Source organism: Nanorana parkeri, unplaced genomic scaffold (assembly GCF_000935625.1).
Source record: "Nanorana parkeri isolate BGI_ZX_2015 unplaced genomic scaffold, ASM93562v1 scaffold863, whole genome shotgun sequence".
NCBI lineage: Eukaryota > Metazoa > Chordata > Amphibia > Anura > Dicroglossidae > Nanorana > Nanorana parkeri.
This window is the reverse complement of record NW_017307131.1, coordinates 421589-439456: the sequence shown is the minus strand read 5'-3', so window position 1 is coordinate 439456 and position 17868 is coordinate 421589. Positions and strand designations below refer to the sequence as shown.

At 41.4% G+C, this 17868-nt stretch overlaps 1 protein-coding gene across 2 annotated transcripts in view; it reads left to right on the top strand.

Annotated features, from left to right (window-relative positions):
• The window catches only part of LOC108794528 (tankyrase-1), a 191530-nt gene that overhangs the window by 99186 nt on the left and 74476 nt on the right, over window positions 1-17868 (top strand). For both annotated transcript variants that reach the window (XM_018565583.1, XM_018565582.1), the window contains exons 6-7: window positions 14075-14169; window positions 17160-17226. In XM_018565583.1, coding sequence (XP_018421085.1) covers window positions 14075-14169; window positions 17160-17226 — 162 coding nt within the window. The remainder of the gene's footprint in view (window positions 1-14074; window positions 14170-17159; window positions 17227-17868) is intronic.

Sequence of the window (17868 nt, the reverse complement as noted above, 5' to 3'; positions counted from 1 at the left end):
ATTATTGCACGCTATTGAAACGAGGTAGTTTGAAGGGATCCTAACGCTTTACTTTGTAATTCCCATGCATTGCACATTAAGTCTTTAAAGTAAACCTGCCATGAGAAAGATGGGCGCTGGTGCTGCCATTGTGTATCACTTTCTGAAAAATGCTAACCTTCTGGCTATTATTCTGACAACTTTTAAGTCTTTGACCCATACGTAGTAGGCTGTTTAGGAAAGTCATAAATCCTAATCTGGGTCAATGACTGGAAGTATTGAGGCAAAAGGGTAATCCTGACAGCCAAGCATTTGCAGAAGGAGAGGTCAGAAGAAACCATCTCAATGTTTCTCTCGTGACATCTTGTTATCTATATATTAAACCTTCAGCCATTATCCATTAATCATTTTAAATACATTTACATGTATTATACATTTAAGCAGTGTTTCTTAAACTATGGGTTGGGACCCAAAGCGGACATGTTTGTGTTGGGTCACTACTTGACTGTGTGCTCCAATGGGAAATAGTTGATCAGTTGTGAGTGATATAGCATACAATAAACAGTAGAAAGGCATCATGGCACACTCACAAACCAGCATGTAAAACAACTTGTCTCACCACTAAGGTTAATAACTGAGGTTTGGATACACGTCTTCTGCAGAAAATGTGAAAGCCGCACAGCCGCGCCAAGGCACCTCTTATAGTGCGGTCCTAACTCTAAACTATGAGAGTCTCCCTCTTGGAGCACATGGGGGCAGAAGATATCAAATTGGGTGCAGGTTTGTCAGGAGGAAGCCCAACCTCCTTAAAGGCACAGGAACACACAAGGGATCCCGCACATCCCAATGGCAGCTGAGAACCCCCATGCGTCACTGCACCAAATCGGTTATAGAGCATACAGACTACATTTCAGAGCACAAGACATGTATGGGGAACTAAAGCGAGGTGGGAGGCAGAGGGACTTAGACAGACATTGTCTGAGCTCTGCTTTGCAGGGACTGCAGTAGGCTGACACCAGATCATATTCGGATAGAAAACATTATATTTAAAAAAGAATGTAATTGTATGTAAAAGAGAGAAAATCCTGATGTCTTATAAATACAGAGCTGCATCATTAATAATGTCTGTTATATTGGCCTGGAGTTCCACTTTAAATAGCTTTTGTATATGTACGAGCATTTACTCTGAAAAATCTGTTTTCTTCTTTGAATTATATTTGTTGTATTATATGTTTGTGTTTCACTTTCTTGCTTTACAAATGAGAGGGCATTTCAGCTTTACTGTTTTGAGGTTTTTTTTGTTTTTTTTTATGCGTACGTCCATTTTTATTTGTCTTTGTATGGCTTTACTAATATTTTGGTAATGAATCTCTTCTTGGGTCCCCGTATTGTTTTCTTATTTGGGTCCTCAGATTGATAAGTTTAAAACTTCTAAAATAAAGGATAGCTAAAGCTATATAAGGTATAGCTAAAAAAAATTTAGTTTCAGTTTTGCATAGAGTAGGAAATAGTTATAACTCATGTCACGATAGGAAATCCCTCCAAAGTGAGGAAAATCCTCTCTTAAGCTGGCCATACACTTTATGAATTTCATGAACTGGCCAAATATTGCTAAATGGGTGGCCCTATCGGCAGCCTTCCACCGGCAGCGTTTGATCCGAAAATCGAAGGAGCCGTTTGGAAACTTTCGAATGAACAGTGACAGCAGCTAATCGGCTGCCTTCACTATTCGAGTAGTCTAACAGCGGCATCCCATCACCCTAAGCTCAATATACAGCGAGCTACAGCTTGCGGTATACTGAGACGCCGCAGCTGAAACGGATGCCGACAATTATGTCTGGATCCGCCCAGCTGCGTGAGTGACAGCTGGCTCTGCCTATCTAGAGGCAGAGCCAGCTGTACCCGCCCCCTCCCCCCTCCGTTCCACCAGTCAGCGCTGGAGGAGCGGGGAGGGGGGAGACCAGTCCCTACCCTGTGACGGCTCTCTGCCGTGACAGGATCGAGAGGTGAGCGAACGCCAGTATGTGTTCGCTCACTTCCCGATCTACTGAGCCGACCTGTGACAGTTTCATTGTCACAGGTTGGCTAGAACTATGAGGTGAATGAAAAGCACTCACCTCATAGTTCTCCTTTAAAAACGCGCATAAAACGCGCCTATCAGCAACGCCCAGGTGTGAACCGAGCCTGAGGGTTTACGTCTGGATATAGAATGTAAAAAGTTGTATGTATGAGAGAGGAAACACAAGCAGAGCAAACAGACAATACACTTGATAAGAGAGTTCATGGACTATTAGCAGCTGTATAACTGGCTTTATCTACACACATTAAAGGACCTTCTAAAAGATCACAAGTCATGCACTGATTGTTCAACTGCAGGCTGATCACCCCTCATAGCTGCACAGATTATATTGAATAGGCAGCAAACTAAACCTGATCACCCCCCCATTGCCTAACCAGTCAGATGACATTTACTGCCCAGAGAGAAACTGTATATGCTCATTTATTTAGGACATCACACTAGTACTCCAGAAATTGTATATTTAACTAAAATGAAATTGGTATTAAAATGCATAAACTGTACTTTATGGGATTGAAATGTAGAATTTAATGAATATAGCTCATTATACATATGCTTTATAGTAGGAAAACGTGCACTTAAACAGCAAACCCACTCACGGTATATCTACTCAGAATGCATATTTTTAATATTAATAAATGTGTGTGTATATATACTGAGCATTTAGAAAGTATTCAGACCCCCCTTCACTTTTTTCAAATTTGTTATGTTGCAGCCTGATACTACAGTTGTTTTACATTCTTTTTTTTTTCATCAATCTACACTCGGTACCCCATAATGACAAAGTGAAAACAGAATTTTAGAACTGTCAAGTTTTTTCAAATACTTACTAGGGATGCACCGATATATCAGCCGCCGAAAACATATCGGCCGAAGATGGCACTTTTTGCTAAATGCCGAAAGTGCCATTTTCCTTCCGATACATGGCGCATTCGTGATTTCTTTCCTCCCCGCTGGGCGCTGCTCCATGTCCCATCATGGAGGAGAGAAATTGACAGCCGGCCGAGCGCTGCGGGACAAGAGCGTTGTGAGCGGCCGGTATCTCTCCTCCCACACTGCTCGGCCACCTATCACAGTGCGGCAGAGCGGTGTGGGAGCGGAGACGGCGCTGTCACAGGAGGCTGGGCTCTCTCTCTGGGCTGGGCTCACCTAGCAAAACTAATATTCCTATGAATTTTTCCATCCTATGCCTAATTTGAATCAAGCAGAGGTTACTCTCATTGAATAGTAGATCCTGAGCTATGGGTACCTTAGAAGTTATTACAAATCTTAACTTTCTTGTACGGTTTCACCCCCTCCCAACTGCTGCGCCTCCCTATTTGTCGGCGGTTACACCAATCACATAAAAGAACCCTGTTACTTCTTGCTAATTTACTGCTGTTTGCATTGATGGACCAATAGGAATGCTTGGAAGGCTGGAGTGGGCAGAACCAACATCAATGTATAACGGAAAATTTTGATTTACATGCATTTTTATCTACCTATATTTATGAATCTGCAGGTGATTTACATAGTTTTCCCTGAAGAAGAACTCCTAATTGTGCCTTTTTTCTACAGTTATATTATTATTTTCTGGTCTGCTAATTAAAGGAGAACTATGGGGTTAAGGCTTTTCCCCATAGTTCTCCTTAGGGTAACGGGAGGACACAAACTAGCGTCCTCCCGTCACCCTAGGCTCAGTATACCGCCAGCCGTAGCCAAACGCCGGTATGTGTTTGCTCACTTCCCGATCTACTGAGCCGACCTGTGACAGTCTCATTGTCACAGGTCGGCTAGAACTATGAATAAGTTTGACTTTTGCTTGGTTTTCTCCACGTAAGCTATCTCTGTCTTTCAGAAATGAATAAAAGTCTTAATCCCAGCATTTTTTTTTTGGAACAGATAGTTGTTTTCAGTCAGTTTTTTTTCTAAAACGCATTCTTCATTTTATAAACTGTTTTTTGTTTCTCTATCACAGAACGCGATGTGTTAGCACAACGCATGCAAATTCCTTTAAGGCTGTTTGATTGAAACCTCAAACTAAGCTGCCTGATGAGGGATAAAAGACTAATGTCAAAACTCATTGAATTATGTAGATGATGATACACTGTAAAAAAGACTAGAGCTCCACCTGCTGGGTGCATGGAGGACTACAGTATATTAAATATTTACCTTACTAAAGAAAAAAAATGTAACTTTTTTCTAGTCCCGTCTATAATAAAGAAAATTTTGTGCAAAATAATTATAAATTAGTATTAAATGTGTCAACTTGCTGACACACATATTTCTTGAAGTAAATAAATTAATATGGTCACCAGTTTCCCAGATCATACTGTTGTAGTGATGAAAGCTAGGTAACCATGGAGTTGGAGCACATTTTCTGCCTATTCAGCAGGAAGCAGCCAAAATCCGCTCCGTTTGTAACCCTTTTCACATTTCATATCATTAGATCGATTTTTGCTAAAGTAACATGTTGGAAATTCTTTGGCCGAATGGTGCTTGCAGCCAATCCACTGCGAGCACTGTTCACGTATTCAGACAGTGGCCAGCACCACTGTCAGAAAACAAACCTCATAGCGGGAGATTCGTTCATCCATGCATTTTTCTTTTCCGTTCAGCCCACAGGCTGTGTTGCCTACTTTACTCATCACTCTGTTGCTCATTTGTTTATATGTTTGGTAAGGATGTACACAGCCCTCTTTTGCTCATATGCACTGTTCTAAAGTCTCCATTCACACCTAGGCATCTGCGTTTCCACGTGTAAAATGCACGTTTTAATGCACGTCTTTCCATCGCATGGCTTCCGCGTTTTGCACATTTGTACGCGCATTAGGCGCACATAGACAAAAACACACGTTTTATTCAGCAGATCAAAATGCATTGCTGCGAATGAGGAAATGTGCGTGCAGACGTGCACAAAACGTGCCCATAAATGTGCAGTCCGCTTATGTTGCGCGTTTTAATGCGCTTCCATTAACGTCAATGCAGCCAAATGTGCTGTAATCTGCTTGAAAGAACCTCATGTATGTTTTCCGGCATACAGCGTGCAACAAAACTCAGACCCCATTCACACTGAGCTACATTTGATTTGAGCTGAGCGACATTGAACTACAGTGCACATTTTGTCGCGCTACGTAGCGCTTCTTTTGGCAGTCTATCAAAGCTTATTGGGGCCAAAGCGCTCGGAATCCGCTGGAAAAATAGGTCATTACAAGCTGCAGGCAACATTGAGCTGTGAGTTGTGAAAAGCTCCATTGAAATGCATTGGATAAGCTACATTGAGCAATTTTTGAGCGGAAATCTCGCTACAAATCGCTCAGTGTGAATGGGGTCTCAGGTGTGAACAGGGACCATAGAAATGAATGGGATTTCTTGTGTTGAGAGTTTTGTCGCCCTTAGCTTTGAGTGTCAGAATGGCCAGGTGTGAACAGGGACTAAGTACTGAGTGCATGCAAAACTAGAGTGTGGTCAGGAAATATCTTGTATGTTCATGCACTTATTTATAAACGTATTGCACATACATATGCCCCCAAAACACATGTACAGTACAAAAACGTAATAGCCAACTGTGTCATATGTAAATATCCTAATAATGTCCCACGCCCTTTAATACTTTTACTGCCACAGATATAAGATTCATGTTGCAGCAGTGCCTGAGCCCTGGTTCACACCTAGGCGTATTGCATATGCGCGTCTGTCGCGCGTTTCGCGGTAAAATAATCGCGCGACAAACGCGCGTTTCCGAGGGCTACTTGGCTGTATCCCAATGGAAACGCGCAACAAAAACGGCCCAAAGTAGTACATGTACCTTTTCAGGCGTGGGCCGATTTGTAGCGCGTTAGGGACGGGCTGAAATACGCCAAGGTGTGAACCAGACCCATTGAATACAATGGGATTTAGATGTTTGAGCGTTTTGTAGAGCGTTCGTCGAGCGTAGAACGCGCTACAAAACGTTCAGGTGTGAACGAGGGCTGAACCTTTCCTCTTATGTGAAGATATGGGAAAGGCAGCTAACAAGCTAAAGATCAGAATTCTCTGAGAATTTAAGACCTCGACTTACGTGTGACTATTCACATCTTGATAAAAGAAATAGAAATCAGATGTTTCATATTTTCATACCTGAGTTTTCTGAATATGGTATAATATCGAGGCTCTAAATGGCATGGTCTTTCACTTTTTAGTAAAGGCATTTGTGCAGGGGATCATTCACGTTCTCCACCCCAAGTGCACTCTCTGGGTTCACAATGGACCCTCAACTTGGTCCTGTTAGCGCTGCAGAAGCTGCCTTTTGAAGCTCTTAGGTACCCCTCTGGCACTACTCCCATGCAGGGTGGCCTTCCTCATCGCCATCACTTCTGCCAGATATGTTTCTGAATTTGCTGCCTTGACTTTTAAAGAGCCCTTTCTGGTTATCCACAAGGATAAGGTAGTGCTGGTAGGTTCTTCATGAGGAGGTCTCTTCCTTCCACCTTAACCATGACATTGTCCTACCGTTCTTATGTCTTGCTCTTAAACACCCTAAAGAAATTTCTCTCCATAATTTGGACGGGAAACGGACTACTCGTGTGCATGTCTCTGCTACTGCTTCGATCCACATGTTTTTCACACTTATGCCAAGTTTTACCGGATTCAGGCCTCTGTGGGTGTTGGCTTCAGCTGCAAAATTCCTCAGACAGCCCTCCCTGTGTCTTGGGACGTACGATCGAGAGAACAGAATTTTTTTCTTACCTGTAAAATTTGTTTCTTGTGGACAGGAGACCGGACCCTCACCTCTATTTTTTTTTGATCCACCTTTGTACTGCTTGCTGCAAAACCTAGGCAGTCTGGAGGGGTTGTGCAGGGCTGTTTTTAATTTGCCTGTGTTGTACCCCCATTAGCTGTATAACCCATTTGCTACAAGAAACAGTAAGACAACAATCCTGTTTTGTTAAAGCATTTAGCCCATTTTTACATTGTTTTCTGTATTTGTCGGTTTATTGGTTTGCTTGTTCAGCAGTGTGCTATGTGATCCTTTTTACCTCTTGAAATAATGTTTGGTTCTCATGAACCCCTGCTTGAAATTTTACTCACGACTAATAATACAGTAGGGTGAGCAGTAAGTTTTACATATGATAATAGTATATTTACTGTTGAAAGAATTAACTAACGTGGAGTGCCTAGTGAATCTTACACCCAGAGCGGATCATCTTTTAAACACACCAGCTTAAAGGAGAACCGTGTTACTGGTGAAGTTTGACAGGTTCTTTTATGCATTAAACCTAATGGCTTCTAAGCTAGATTGCTGCTAAATAAAGTGTAAGTCAAAGTTAAAATTATTTAAAGGAGAACTATGAGATGAGTGATTTCCACTCACCTCATAGTTCTAGCCGACCTGTGACAATGAGACTGTCACAGGTCGGCTCAGTAGATCGGTAGGTGAGCGAACACATACCGGGTTCGCTCGCCTCTCGTTTCTGTCACGGCTCTCTGCCGTGACAGGGGGAGGGGCTGTATTCCCCTCTCCCCGCTACGATCTGCCAGCGCTGACTCGCGGAACGGACGGGGGAGGGAGCGGGTACAGCTGGCTCTGCCTCTAGATAGGCAGAGCCAGCTGTCACTCACACAGCTTGGCGGATCCCGTCATCTACGTCGGAATCCGCTCCGGCTGCGGCGTCTCAGTATACCGCGAGCTGTAGCTCGCGGTATACTGAGCTTAGGGTAACGGGAGGACGCTAGTTTGTGTCCTCCCGTTACCCTAAGGAGAACTATGGGGAAAAACACTGACCCCATAGTTCTCCTTTAATAAAACAAATTAATTTTTGGTTATAATCCTGAAATCAAGTGATTAGTCATAAAATGAATGCATACAGTGAAAATAGTTGTTTCTGCTTACATTGTTTGTCAGTGGAAACAAGCCTAGTTACATTGGTGATCACTGGAAAAGGGCCTTCATATACTTGTGACTGGTAATCAGTGGGAGAAACCCCCCTCCCCCCATACACTGGTGGTTAGTGGAAAGAATGTCCTGTTACACTGAAGTTTGATGGAAAGAATGACCCTTACGTTGGTGGTCAAGGTAGAGCCCCCTTACATTGATGAATGCCCTGTTGAAGTCAGTGGGAAGAATTCCCATTACATTGGTGGTCAGAGATTATTGATGTCATTGGTTACTTACCTGAAAGACTAAACAGACTAAATAGGAAAGATTTTACCTCTCTGGCTATTCCAAGCGATTTTGGTGCTGGTAATCCATAGGCATCGTTGGGCAGGAGATTAGTCCGCCACTATTCATGGAACCTCTAGCAACCTTTTAAGGAATGCTCCAAGTTCCATGGAACCCTGGTTGACAAAGGCTGCTTTAAAATGTGGAAACATTACTTTTCAGAAGTGAAATTATATTGCTTTGAGAACGTTTATAAAATAGTAAACTGTATTAATGACGGAATATTGTTTTAGCTTTCTGTTCTGTACTAAATCGGGTTCATAAAAGGTTTCACAGCATTACCATAATACATAGTATTCCTGAGATTTAAAAAAAAAAGGCTGTTATTTTGAAGACTGTACAGCAGATGGTGTCAGTATGGTTCTATCTACAGCTGAGGAAAGGGGGAATATGTTGTATTCAGCTCAACACATACAAGCCTCCAGCAAAATCAGGCTTTGACGCAAGCTAGAATCTGTTTGTATGCCAATATACATTTCACATTCAAAAACAAATGGCCTACTTTTCAATTGCAGTGTCTAAATTCACTATTTACAAATATTCTGTTTGAATCCATGATTAGACTGACGAATGCTGATGGGCAGTCTCATGATGATGATCCAAAAGAAAGCAGTAGGTATACATGCTTGAGTAATATTAGGTGCCAGGTAACTAGCAGATTCAAAGAGGTTGTTCTAATAGTGGTTCATGAATACTTCAGATTTTACAAACAATAAAAAAAAGGAAAATGAGTGAATGCAGAATTCTTTATTCCTAGGTCATTAGTAATTTGTGGGGCTGAGACTTCACATGCGTCCACAAGACCCCTAATACCCACATCAGATTTTTATGGCGGTTTGTGCACAAGTAATAGAGCAGTCTGCTGTCAGGGGCTCTAAGCACGCTCTGACATCATCTAAATTTGACACTACTGGACCTCTACCTCTAAGTGTGTCTGAGGCCCCCTATTACCATCTCTGTTTGAGATTCTCACAGTCCCCACAGCCTTCTGAAGAGACTGTACTTCAGCAATTTCCACATGACCCAAATGACAAGGAATTCCTAATAATCTGACTTTTTTCCCTATACAGGGAAATTGATAAGTTGTCTCCGCCCACTGTAGACACTCCAGTCATCCACCCTAACAAGTATATTATTGTTACCTTTAGAGATTTAATTAAAAGATGAACCCCCTGCTTAAGACTTTACCCTTGGAAGCATTGCTTCTTGTTGACAACCCAGCTGTTGGTTAAAGTTATTTTCTACTCTTCAGGATGTTTGAACCTGTTTTCTTTATGTTGGAGGATTGGCTGTCCCCTACATTACTAATTGAAGCCCATCATTCACCAGGTAACAGTCCCCCCACCCCCCCTTACTGGTGTTTACTTTTCCTGCTCTGGAGCACTAGATTGATCCTCGGTGCCCTTCCCCTGGGTCGTGGCTTTTCCGTATTTGTTGGCCCTGGTTCTTCTAACCTTCGTTCAGCTGCTAATTCCTTCAGATACTCTTTGTGATACAATTTCTACCTCTGTTGTAATTGTCAGGGGCTGTTGCCCACCCCTAAGCTTTCGCCCAAATGCTCCGATACCGGAACGTTCGGTCAGAGGGAGATCTCCCTCTGACCGGCAGTGTCGAGGGAGCATGGAGCCCGAGTTGGGTTTTGACATGCCTCCCGTCTTCCTGATTGGCTAGGAAGCCAACTTCACTTGTTGCTAGGCAGCCTGGCTTCCTGACCAATCAGGTAGCTGCACGGCACCTCATGACCCACTGCCCGGCTTCCTGATTGGTCAGGAAGCCAGGCAGTCTTGGCAACTGTAGCCGGTGTTCTTTTCATAGAACACCGGCTTCCCAGGCAATCAGGAAGCCAGACAGCGGGTCATGATCTGCTGTCTGACTTTCTGATAATCGGGGCACACGGCATCGGTATCTGTACTTGGTATCGGCAAGTACTGAATAAAAGATATCGGTAGTCGATACCAAAAAACAGTATCGGTGAATCCCTATAGTGTTTCATGGCTCACTCAGTTGAGCTTATGGCATGATAAAAATGTGCATGTCCAATTTCTTTAACTAGATCTGCACCTGTTTGCAGTGTGTTGAGTTTTGGAGCAACATGTTGTTTTGGTGGAGATTTTGCTTATATGTCCAAAGAAGTTAATAAACTAGGAGGAGCCTAGTTTTCTCTCAACGTTTTGCGCTTAGGGGCGCTGTAATGGATGTGGTATATATTCTTCAGGAGAGGGAGGTTGTCATTCAAATGGGTCAGTGTGTGTGTGTGCATCTCTGCAGGGCCGTCCAGGCACAGCACCTGGGTCACAGTCTCCGAAGCAGATAAGGGGAGAGAGGCCCGGACCACGAATCCCACCGGGAGCAGCATAAACTGAGAGGCATCGAGGGTAGCCAAAAGTCCTAGAACTGCTTATTTCCCCGACCAGAACCGAGGGGTGTCCGTCCTCCTCTCACTGTGGAGCCCCCAGCATGTTGCACAGTCGCCCCGGGCTGCACATTTGAATGACAACCTCCCTCTCCTGAAGCCCCTTAGCGCGAAACGTTGAGAGAAAACTAGGCTCCTCCTCTGTTAAACCTTCAATAACGCTGTATCATGTCAAATTACCAACAATCATGTCTCTGTTAAGTCTGATTATCTAATTATGTTAATTATGTCTAATCATGGCTTTCTACTATCATGCATTGTAATTCTATCAATCATGTTATTCACATATATTGAAGGACAGAACAGAATTGGAGTGAGATTTTCAGGGAGATATACAATCATGTTGTCATTTTTTACACTTTTTTTTTCTTGGTGGGGGGCCCAGGGGGGCCCAAGAAAATGCTTGCCCAGGGTCCCATCAATATTAAAGACGGGCCTGATTGTCACCCTTGGACAAGAATTGTGCTAGTAGCAGAATCAAGGAAAAATAAAAAGATCCTTAGGAAAGTAAACTGATGCAGCCACTACATATAAGGTATGCTGCAATATATTGCATTATAATTGCTGGGTCTAAGTGAGCTTTAATGATTGCCAGTAGTATTTCTTCTGCTGCTGAATCAATTAATTTGGAACTAATTGTTCATAATTTACCACTGTAGTAATAAATTAACCCTTTAGTTTTATGACTGCTGCTGATACGACACAGAGTGGCTAATGTCTAATATGTCACATAAAAATGCAATAATAGGTAAAGAAATGGCCAGCAATCCAAATTTGCATTGATTTTCCTTAAAATAAAGAAGAATATTTCCATATCCATGGAAAACAAATACAAATACAAAAACAAATACAGTTATACGAGTGTCACAAAAATGATTTGAAGAGCTTTGAGTCATGAAATATAGTGGAAAAAAAGCTGGTGTTTTGCTATGTAAGATTGGTTCACTTTCCTATTAATATTTTCTATACCGGTTTTGTTCCTAAAGGTCCCACATTTTAAAGTGCCTGGTCCCCTACTTGCAGGTTGTAGTGTCTAGGTTTCTAAAATATGTAGTGTAGAGAGAGTGGAATAAAAAATCACGGTAGAAGAATGTTTAATGATAGAATTATGCTAAATGTTCTGGCAGACATGTTATTGGAGTATATAACGTACACTTAAAATGCCTTTTCAATACTAACGCATTTAAACTTAATATAGAAACCAAAGTAGAAAATACAGGATAAGACAGCAGCTCTTCGTGACTGCAATTTTAAGTGTATAGCAGTCCTAACAATAGTGTGATGCAGTGTTATCTTTCTCCCTGATTTAATTTGATAAAAGCAAAAATTCTTGCAGTGCGAAAGGTTTCACATATGAGAAAATGCTTCATTACTGAGGCTTTATTCAGCTAGGATATTCTTTTAGTTAATAGACCATTTAATATACAAAATACAAAATGATGTTTTCAAACCGTACTCTAAAGGCACATTACATATATGGTACATTTTATTTATGATGATGAGTTTTTAATAATGCTAATTGATATGCAAAAGTTTCAGAAGTTGATCAGAAAAGTAGGTAGTGAATGTGAAGGTAGATCAAAAGAGCAGTGTTTACTGGCTATGAAACTGCTGCTTACATTTTCTTAAAGTGACCCTCTCAGGGGGTTAACAAAATCACTAACCTAAAGAAAACCTTTTTATACACACTGAGGGGTAATTTATCAAAATCTGGAGCAGCTGTGCATGGCAACCAATCAGCTTCTCTGTCTCATTTTCAAATCTTAACTGAGCAAACTGAAGAGAGAAGCAGATTGGTTGCCATGGGCAAGTGCTCCAGATTCTGTCTGCTTCAGTATTGATAAATTCCACCCACTGTATCTTCCTGCCAGCCTGTTTGCGTTTAACTTCACTCTGTAGCAGAGCTCTGGCGCTGATTCAGTTATGCTCCATGGACATATCAAATAGCAGGTCCTCCCTCCTAGCTGCTGGGTACCTCCTGCTGACCCCTAGTCACTAAGGACACAGTAGTGACATCGTCATTGTCAATAGGAACAGCGGCCAACGGAGGACACACTATAACACGTACCCAGATGTCTGCAACCTCTCCTGTAGGTCCCATATACGTATGTGTCGGTGTACATGTTATGAATATTAAGATGAAACCACTTTTCATCCAACTTCATGTTGTGGCCACAGTTTATTTGCGATACTGGTAGATTTGTAGAACAGTATATTGCAACATGCATTGTGAGAAAGGGCAATGAAGCACAACTATTGTGTAGCTGTTAAAAGCATGAAGTAGAGTCGTGGTACTTTAAGGATAAGTGCATGCATCAAACAACGCGAAAGTCACAACAGTAACTACATTTTGCTGGTCGGCGATTCAGAAACTAATGAAGCAAATGGGGTCGGCAAAGACACCAGACAACAAGCATTTTTAGGAAATGTTTTTTTAAGAAATGGCAGCTTTAGTGGTCCATTCAAACCAAGCCTGTGTGTTAATCATTCCGTGTGATCAACGAGCCTACCATACACAACAGTGCGAGAGATGCGTTGCATTGCCATTCATTTAAGAACAGAACTAGAAATGCTCCTCCTGCCCACAATGCCATCGACCACGCTCCAACTCGCTGTACTGCGGTACGATGCAGTGCGATTGAAAAATGCACTACTTTTTGCAATCGCACCACAATGCACGGTATTGCAGTACTGCACGTTGCCACGCTGTCTATTGCATTGCGGGTGGGAGGTGTGTTTGGAGTGCCATTGAAATGAATGATAAAGCAACTTTTAACGCACAAACACTGAAAAATACCTCTAATATGTGCTTTTTGATATACTATATTTTACCCTTATAGTACACATATAACCAAGAAAAACCTACCCTTTATCCATTAACTTGAATCCTTAACAGCTTTCTGTTATTGATTGTGCAACATATATTTTACCTGCCAATGTGAATTTATGGAAAAAGGGAATTGCATGTAGATATTATCCATCATGCTGGAAATATTCTGTACTGAGAAACAAGGAGAGACCAGGCCAGATCCATCAGACATGTAGGTGGCTGCATAAATCGGCATGTCTAATGAATCTGGATTTGTTCGGTTGAGCACAAATATTATTTTTGAAATTGTTAATTAAGCTACACAGCCAGATATACAAGACGTGTGGGTTTATGCCGCCACTTACAGGACTAAAGAATCTAGCTGTGTTTTTCCATTCTTTTTATGTCCCCTTTTTAATGCATTCTGCAAAACAAATGTAAAATGTGCATATGAAACAATTACATATCATAGATGATGACAATAAAAAGCGTTTATATTCCTCTGTCTGAAGTATGTGCAAAATAATGCCATTTGTGGTTTAGTTACAGTATGTAAAATGAATATATGTTGGGTAGCATACATAGGAGCATTAAACTTTTTTTTTTCTACACCAGTCTACACCCTTACATTTGGCAGCGGGATACAACAGAGTCCGGATAGTACAACTCCTCCTTCAGCATGGTGCTGACGTTCATGCAAAAGACAAAGGGTAAGTGAAATTTAAAATGTATATTTTAGTTTTGTGGTGTTGAAAGCATCTGCTTTCTTTTATGTCTTTGAAGACCTCAGTGGGGAAATTTACTCAACAGAACTGCCAGTTCCACACAGTGATCACATTGATTACAAAGCAAGCTCATGTACCACATTACCGCAGCGGAATGTGGGGAATCGAGCTGCAGAAGTGTGATAACTTTTGTTTTTATGGCAGGAGGACAAACTGCTTCAGGAAATCTGAGAACATGAGGTTTTGGCCCCACGAGCCGTGTACTGGTACTTCTCAAAAAAGAAGTGTGCACACTTATTTATTAACCCCACAATTTAACTTTAAACTCCACTAATGCTTAACCTTACCCTCTAAAATGTACACATAAGCAATTCCCCAACACATTAACTTAATCCCTAAACTTAAAGGAGATTTATGAGTTGAGTGATTTCCACTCATCCTCATAGTTAGAGCCGACCTGTGACAAAGAAGCTGTCACAGGTCGGCTCTATAGATCAGGAAGTGAGCAGAAACATGCACCGATCTGCTCACTTCCCCATCGTCTCCCTGCAGCGAGCAGTGACTGTCACTCACCGCTCCCCGCAAGGATTCCCCCCTCCCCTCTCCAGTCCTCCAGCGCTGAGTGGAGGAAAGAGCAGGAGAGGGGGCGGGCACAGCTGGCTCTGCCTCTAGATAGACAGAGCCAGCTGTCACTCAAGCAGCTGGGTGGATCTCGACAGGGATCTCGATCCTTCCCAGCTGCGGCGCTTAGTGTATCGCAGGCAATAGCCTGCTATATACTGAGCTTTGGGTCACAGGAGGAGGCTAGTATATGTCCTCCCGTGACCCTAAATAGAACTATGGGGAAGAACACCCCATAGTTCTCTTTTAAACCTTAACCTGTTGCTTTTGATTTGGACTTAACACTAAAATGAGCTTAACCCAACCCCAAGCACCATCTTTAGCCTATTTAAAGGTTTGGTCTTTTAACCCTTTGACTGGCAAAGGTGGCCTTATCATTGGATCCTAAATCCTGCAAGAATGTGCATTTGCACAGTGAATAGAATTTGGGCTATTAACTTGGCACATGTCGATATATTTTGTAATGGTTTGCTACTGATAAGCTAAACAAAATTGATAGTGCTGCAGACCTCAGCACTTACCATGTTTGCATATCTGTTTTTCCATTAAGCCTGTGGCTGCTTTCAGTTCCTCCTCATAAAATTCCTCCTTCCCTTGTTCCTCTCTTTAGGTGGCTCTATCCCCTTAGAGTCCCAAGGAGCAACGTGTGTGTGTGTGTGTGTGTGTGTGTGTGTGTGTGTGTGTGTGTGTGTGTGTGTGTGGTCCCGGCTGCCAATACAGTGGATTTTCCTTGTGTCCATACATACAAATAGTGCTGGCAAAAAAAGGCACTCTCCTGGTTCCCCCTCCACAAAGCAAGTGTTTTACGGCAGCCGGACCCTGCACTGTTTCTCTGTGCATGTGAATGGCACAGGGTGCATGCTCTTTTATCTAGAAGTTCTGGCAAGGGACACAGGGAACTGGAGCTGGGGGCGGTGAACAGGGAAGGTATAAGTGTTTGGGCACAGTGGGACATATTAAGAATGCAATAAGGTAAAAAAATAAGAGGGGAATCTATCAACACTGAAGCAGCCAAACTCTGCAGCAGCTGTGCATGGCAACCAATCAGCTTCTCTCTTTCATTTTCCAATCTTAACTGAACAAACTGAAGAGAGAAGCTGATTAGTTGCCATGGGCAGCTGCTCCAGATTTTGTCTCTCCAGTTTTGATAAATTCCCCTCTAAGTATTTAGTACTACTCGAGTCTTTCAGGTTGAATATATTTATTACTGGAGTTAGATGGATTTAGAAGGTGATGTAGGTCCCAGCTTATGGGATACTTGTATCATATGAGCTGAAAAAAGTGTTTTATGCTTTGGTTATTTGACGAAATTTCTATTTAAATCACGCCCTCCTCTTGTCTGTCAGACATGCTGTTTTCAGACATGCTTATCATTACTCTAGAATGTGGTGTACATCACATCCAGCTATATGATGTAATTACAGTTAATTCATGGACACATACCAGAACCTAAGCTGGCTATAAACTGGTAGCTTTTCATAAACAAAATCTCTTCAAGACATTCACTAATGCCATCAGAGACTTGATGAATGTTGTTTGAAATTTCATTTCGGTTTACTGTTTGATTTTTTTTAAATGAATGGAGTTTCTTAAACAAAAACCACCAACAATGTTAGAATTTTGTTTGTTCGAGAAGGATTTTTTTTCATCCTGCACCTTCATCTTTTCCATCACTGTGGTAGAAATTGATCATTGATTTGACCCTGTTAACTATTTTGAAAGTTGAACAACGTTACAAAAACAAAAGTCTCTTGGTGTATGGCCAGCTTTAGATATTAAGGAACTTTTAACATTTGCCACCTTTAATTCCACTAAAAACTTTAGTAAGGGCTGTGTAAAAAAAAAAAAATACATTTCTTGTTGGGATTGATTACATTTTATGACTAAAAACCAAAACAATCAGGGACATTTGTCAAGCAAAATGGCAACTAAAAAGGAAGGCGTGACTCTTTATGCCTCTTCAATTAACAATGTGACCGGTTTGCTGTGTATTTGCAACCCCTCCACCTGTAATCCTGAGAAGCAAGTTTGCAAAGATTTGTGTTAGATTTATTACTGAAGATGAGGCAGATTTTTACTCTAAACAGATGCATAATGGTCAGGGTCAGGTTTTATTCTGTCACAGTGGTACATTTAGAGCAGTTTAGGGAGCATTTTATGAATTAAGCTGTAACCTTGTAGTAAATAAGTTGCACAGTCTGTCACACTGCTACTAGTTAGCATGGTCTTGCTGTGTGACAGAGTGATAAATGTCCTACACTGTTTTCATATCATGTGCAAGATATACAATTTGAATGCATTTTATTTACCTATCTTAGACCATATTTGAAGAGTAGCTCTTTGTTTGTGTCTAGTGGTCTGGTGCCTCTACATAATGCCTGTTCCTATGGACACTTTGAAGTGACTGAGCTGCTTCTCAAGGTAAAATGTGTATATTTTTCAATAATATTAATACTGTTGTTTTTTTTGGTTTAGATCCCAAATTTTGGGATCTTAAAACACTGACTGTTAAAAGATTTTGCCGCATTCATGCCTAGTGATCATTTTAACCCTTTCGCTGCCAAGCCCTCCAGAACATTTTTCAAATCAGCTGGCCAAGCCATTTTTGAATTTTCTGCAATTTTTTCCTATTGATTTGATTTTCAACTGCTGCGTTGCTAGCGTTTGTAAAAGACCCCCCAAACCATATATTTTCTGAAAGCGCAGGCCCGGTAGAATAAAAAGATGGTGATACTAAATTTGTAGGCCCTGCGATAATTGCGCAAATGTTTCTCAAATTAATATTAAACCGATAAAAATACACAATTCAATTGTTAAAACACACCAAAATCAGTATCCGTGCACAAAAAAATAATTTTCTGACTAAATCTAAAAGATAAAACTGTATTGAGTTAATAAATAACAAATATTAGCAAATTTGTAATTGCGCCTTTTTGCGAAAAGGTAAAAAAATGAAGGTATGCAAAACTGTAAATAATCGACTTATGTAAAAAATTGTTTTGGTGTTTGTGTTGTGATAAAATGATACAGGTGTATATTTAATTGCAACACAAGGTATCACAA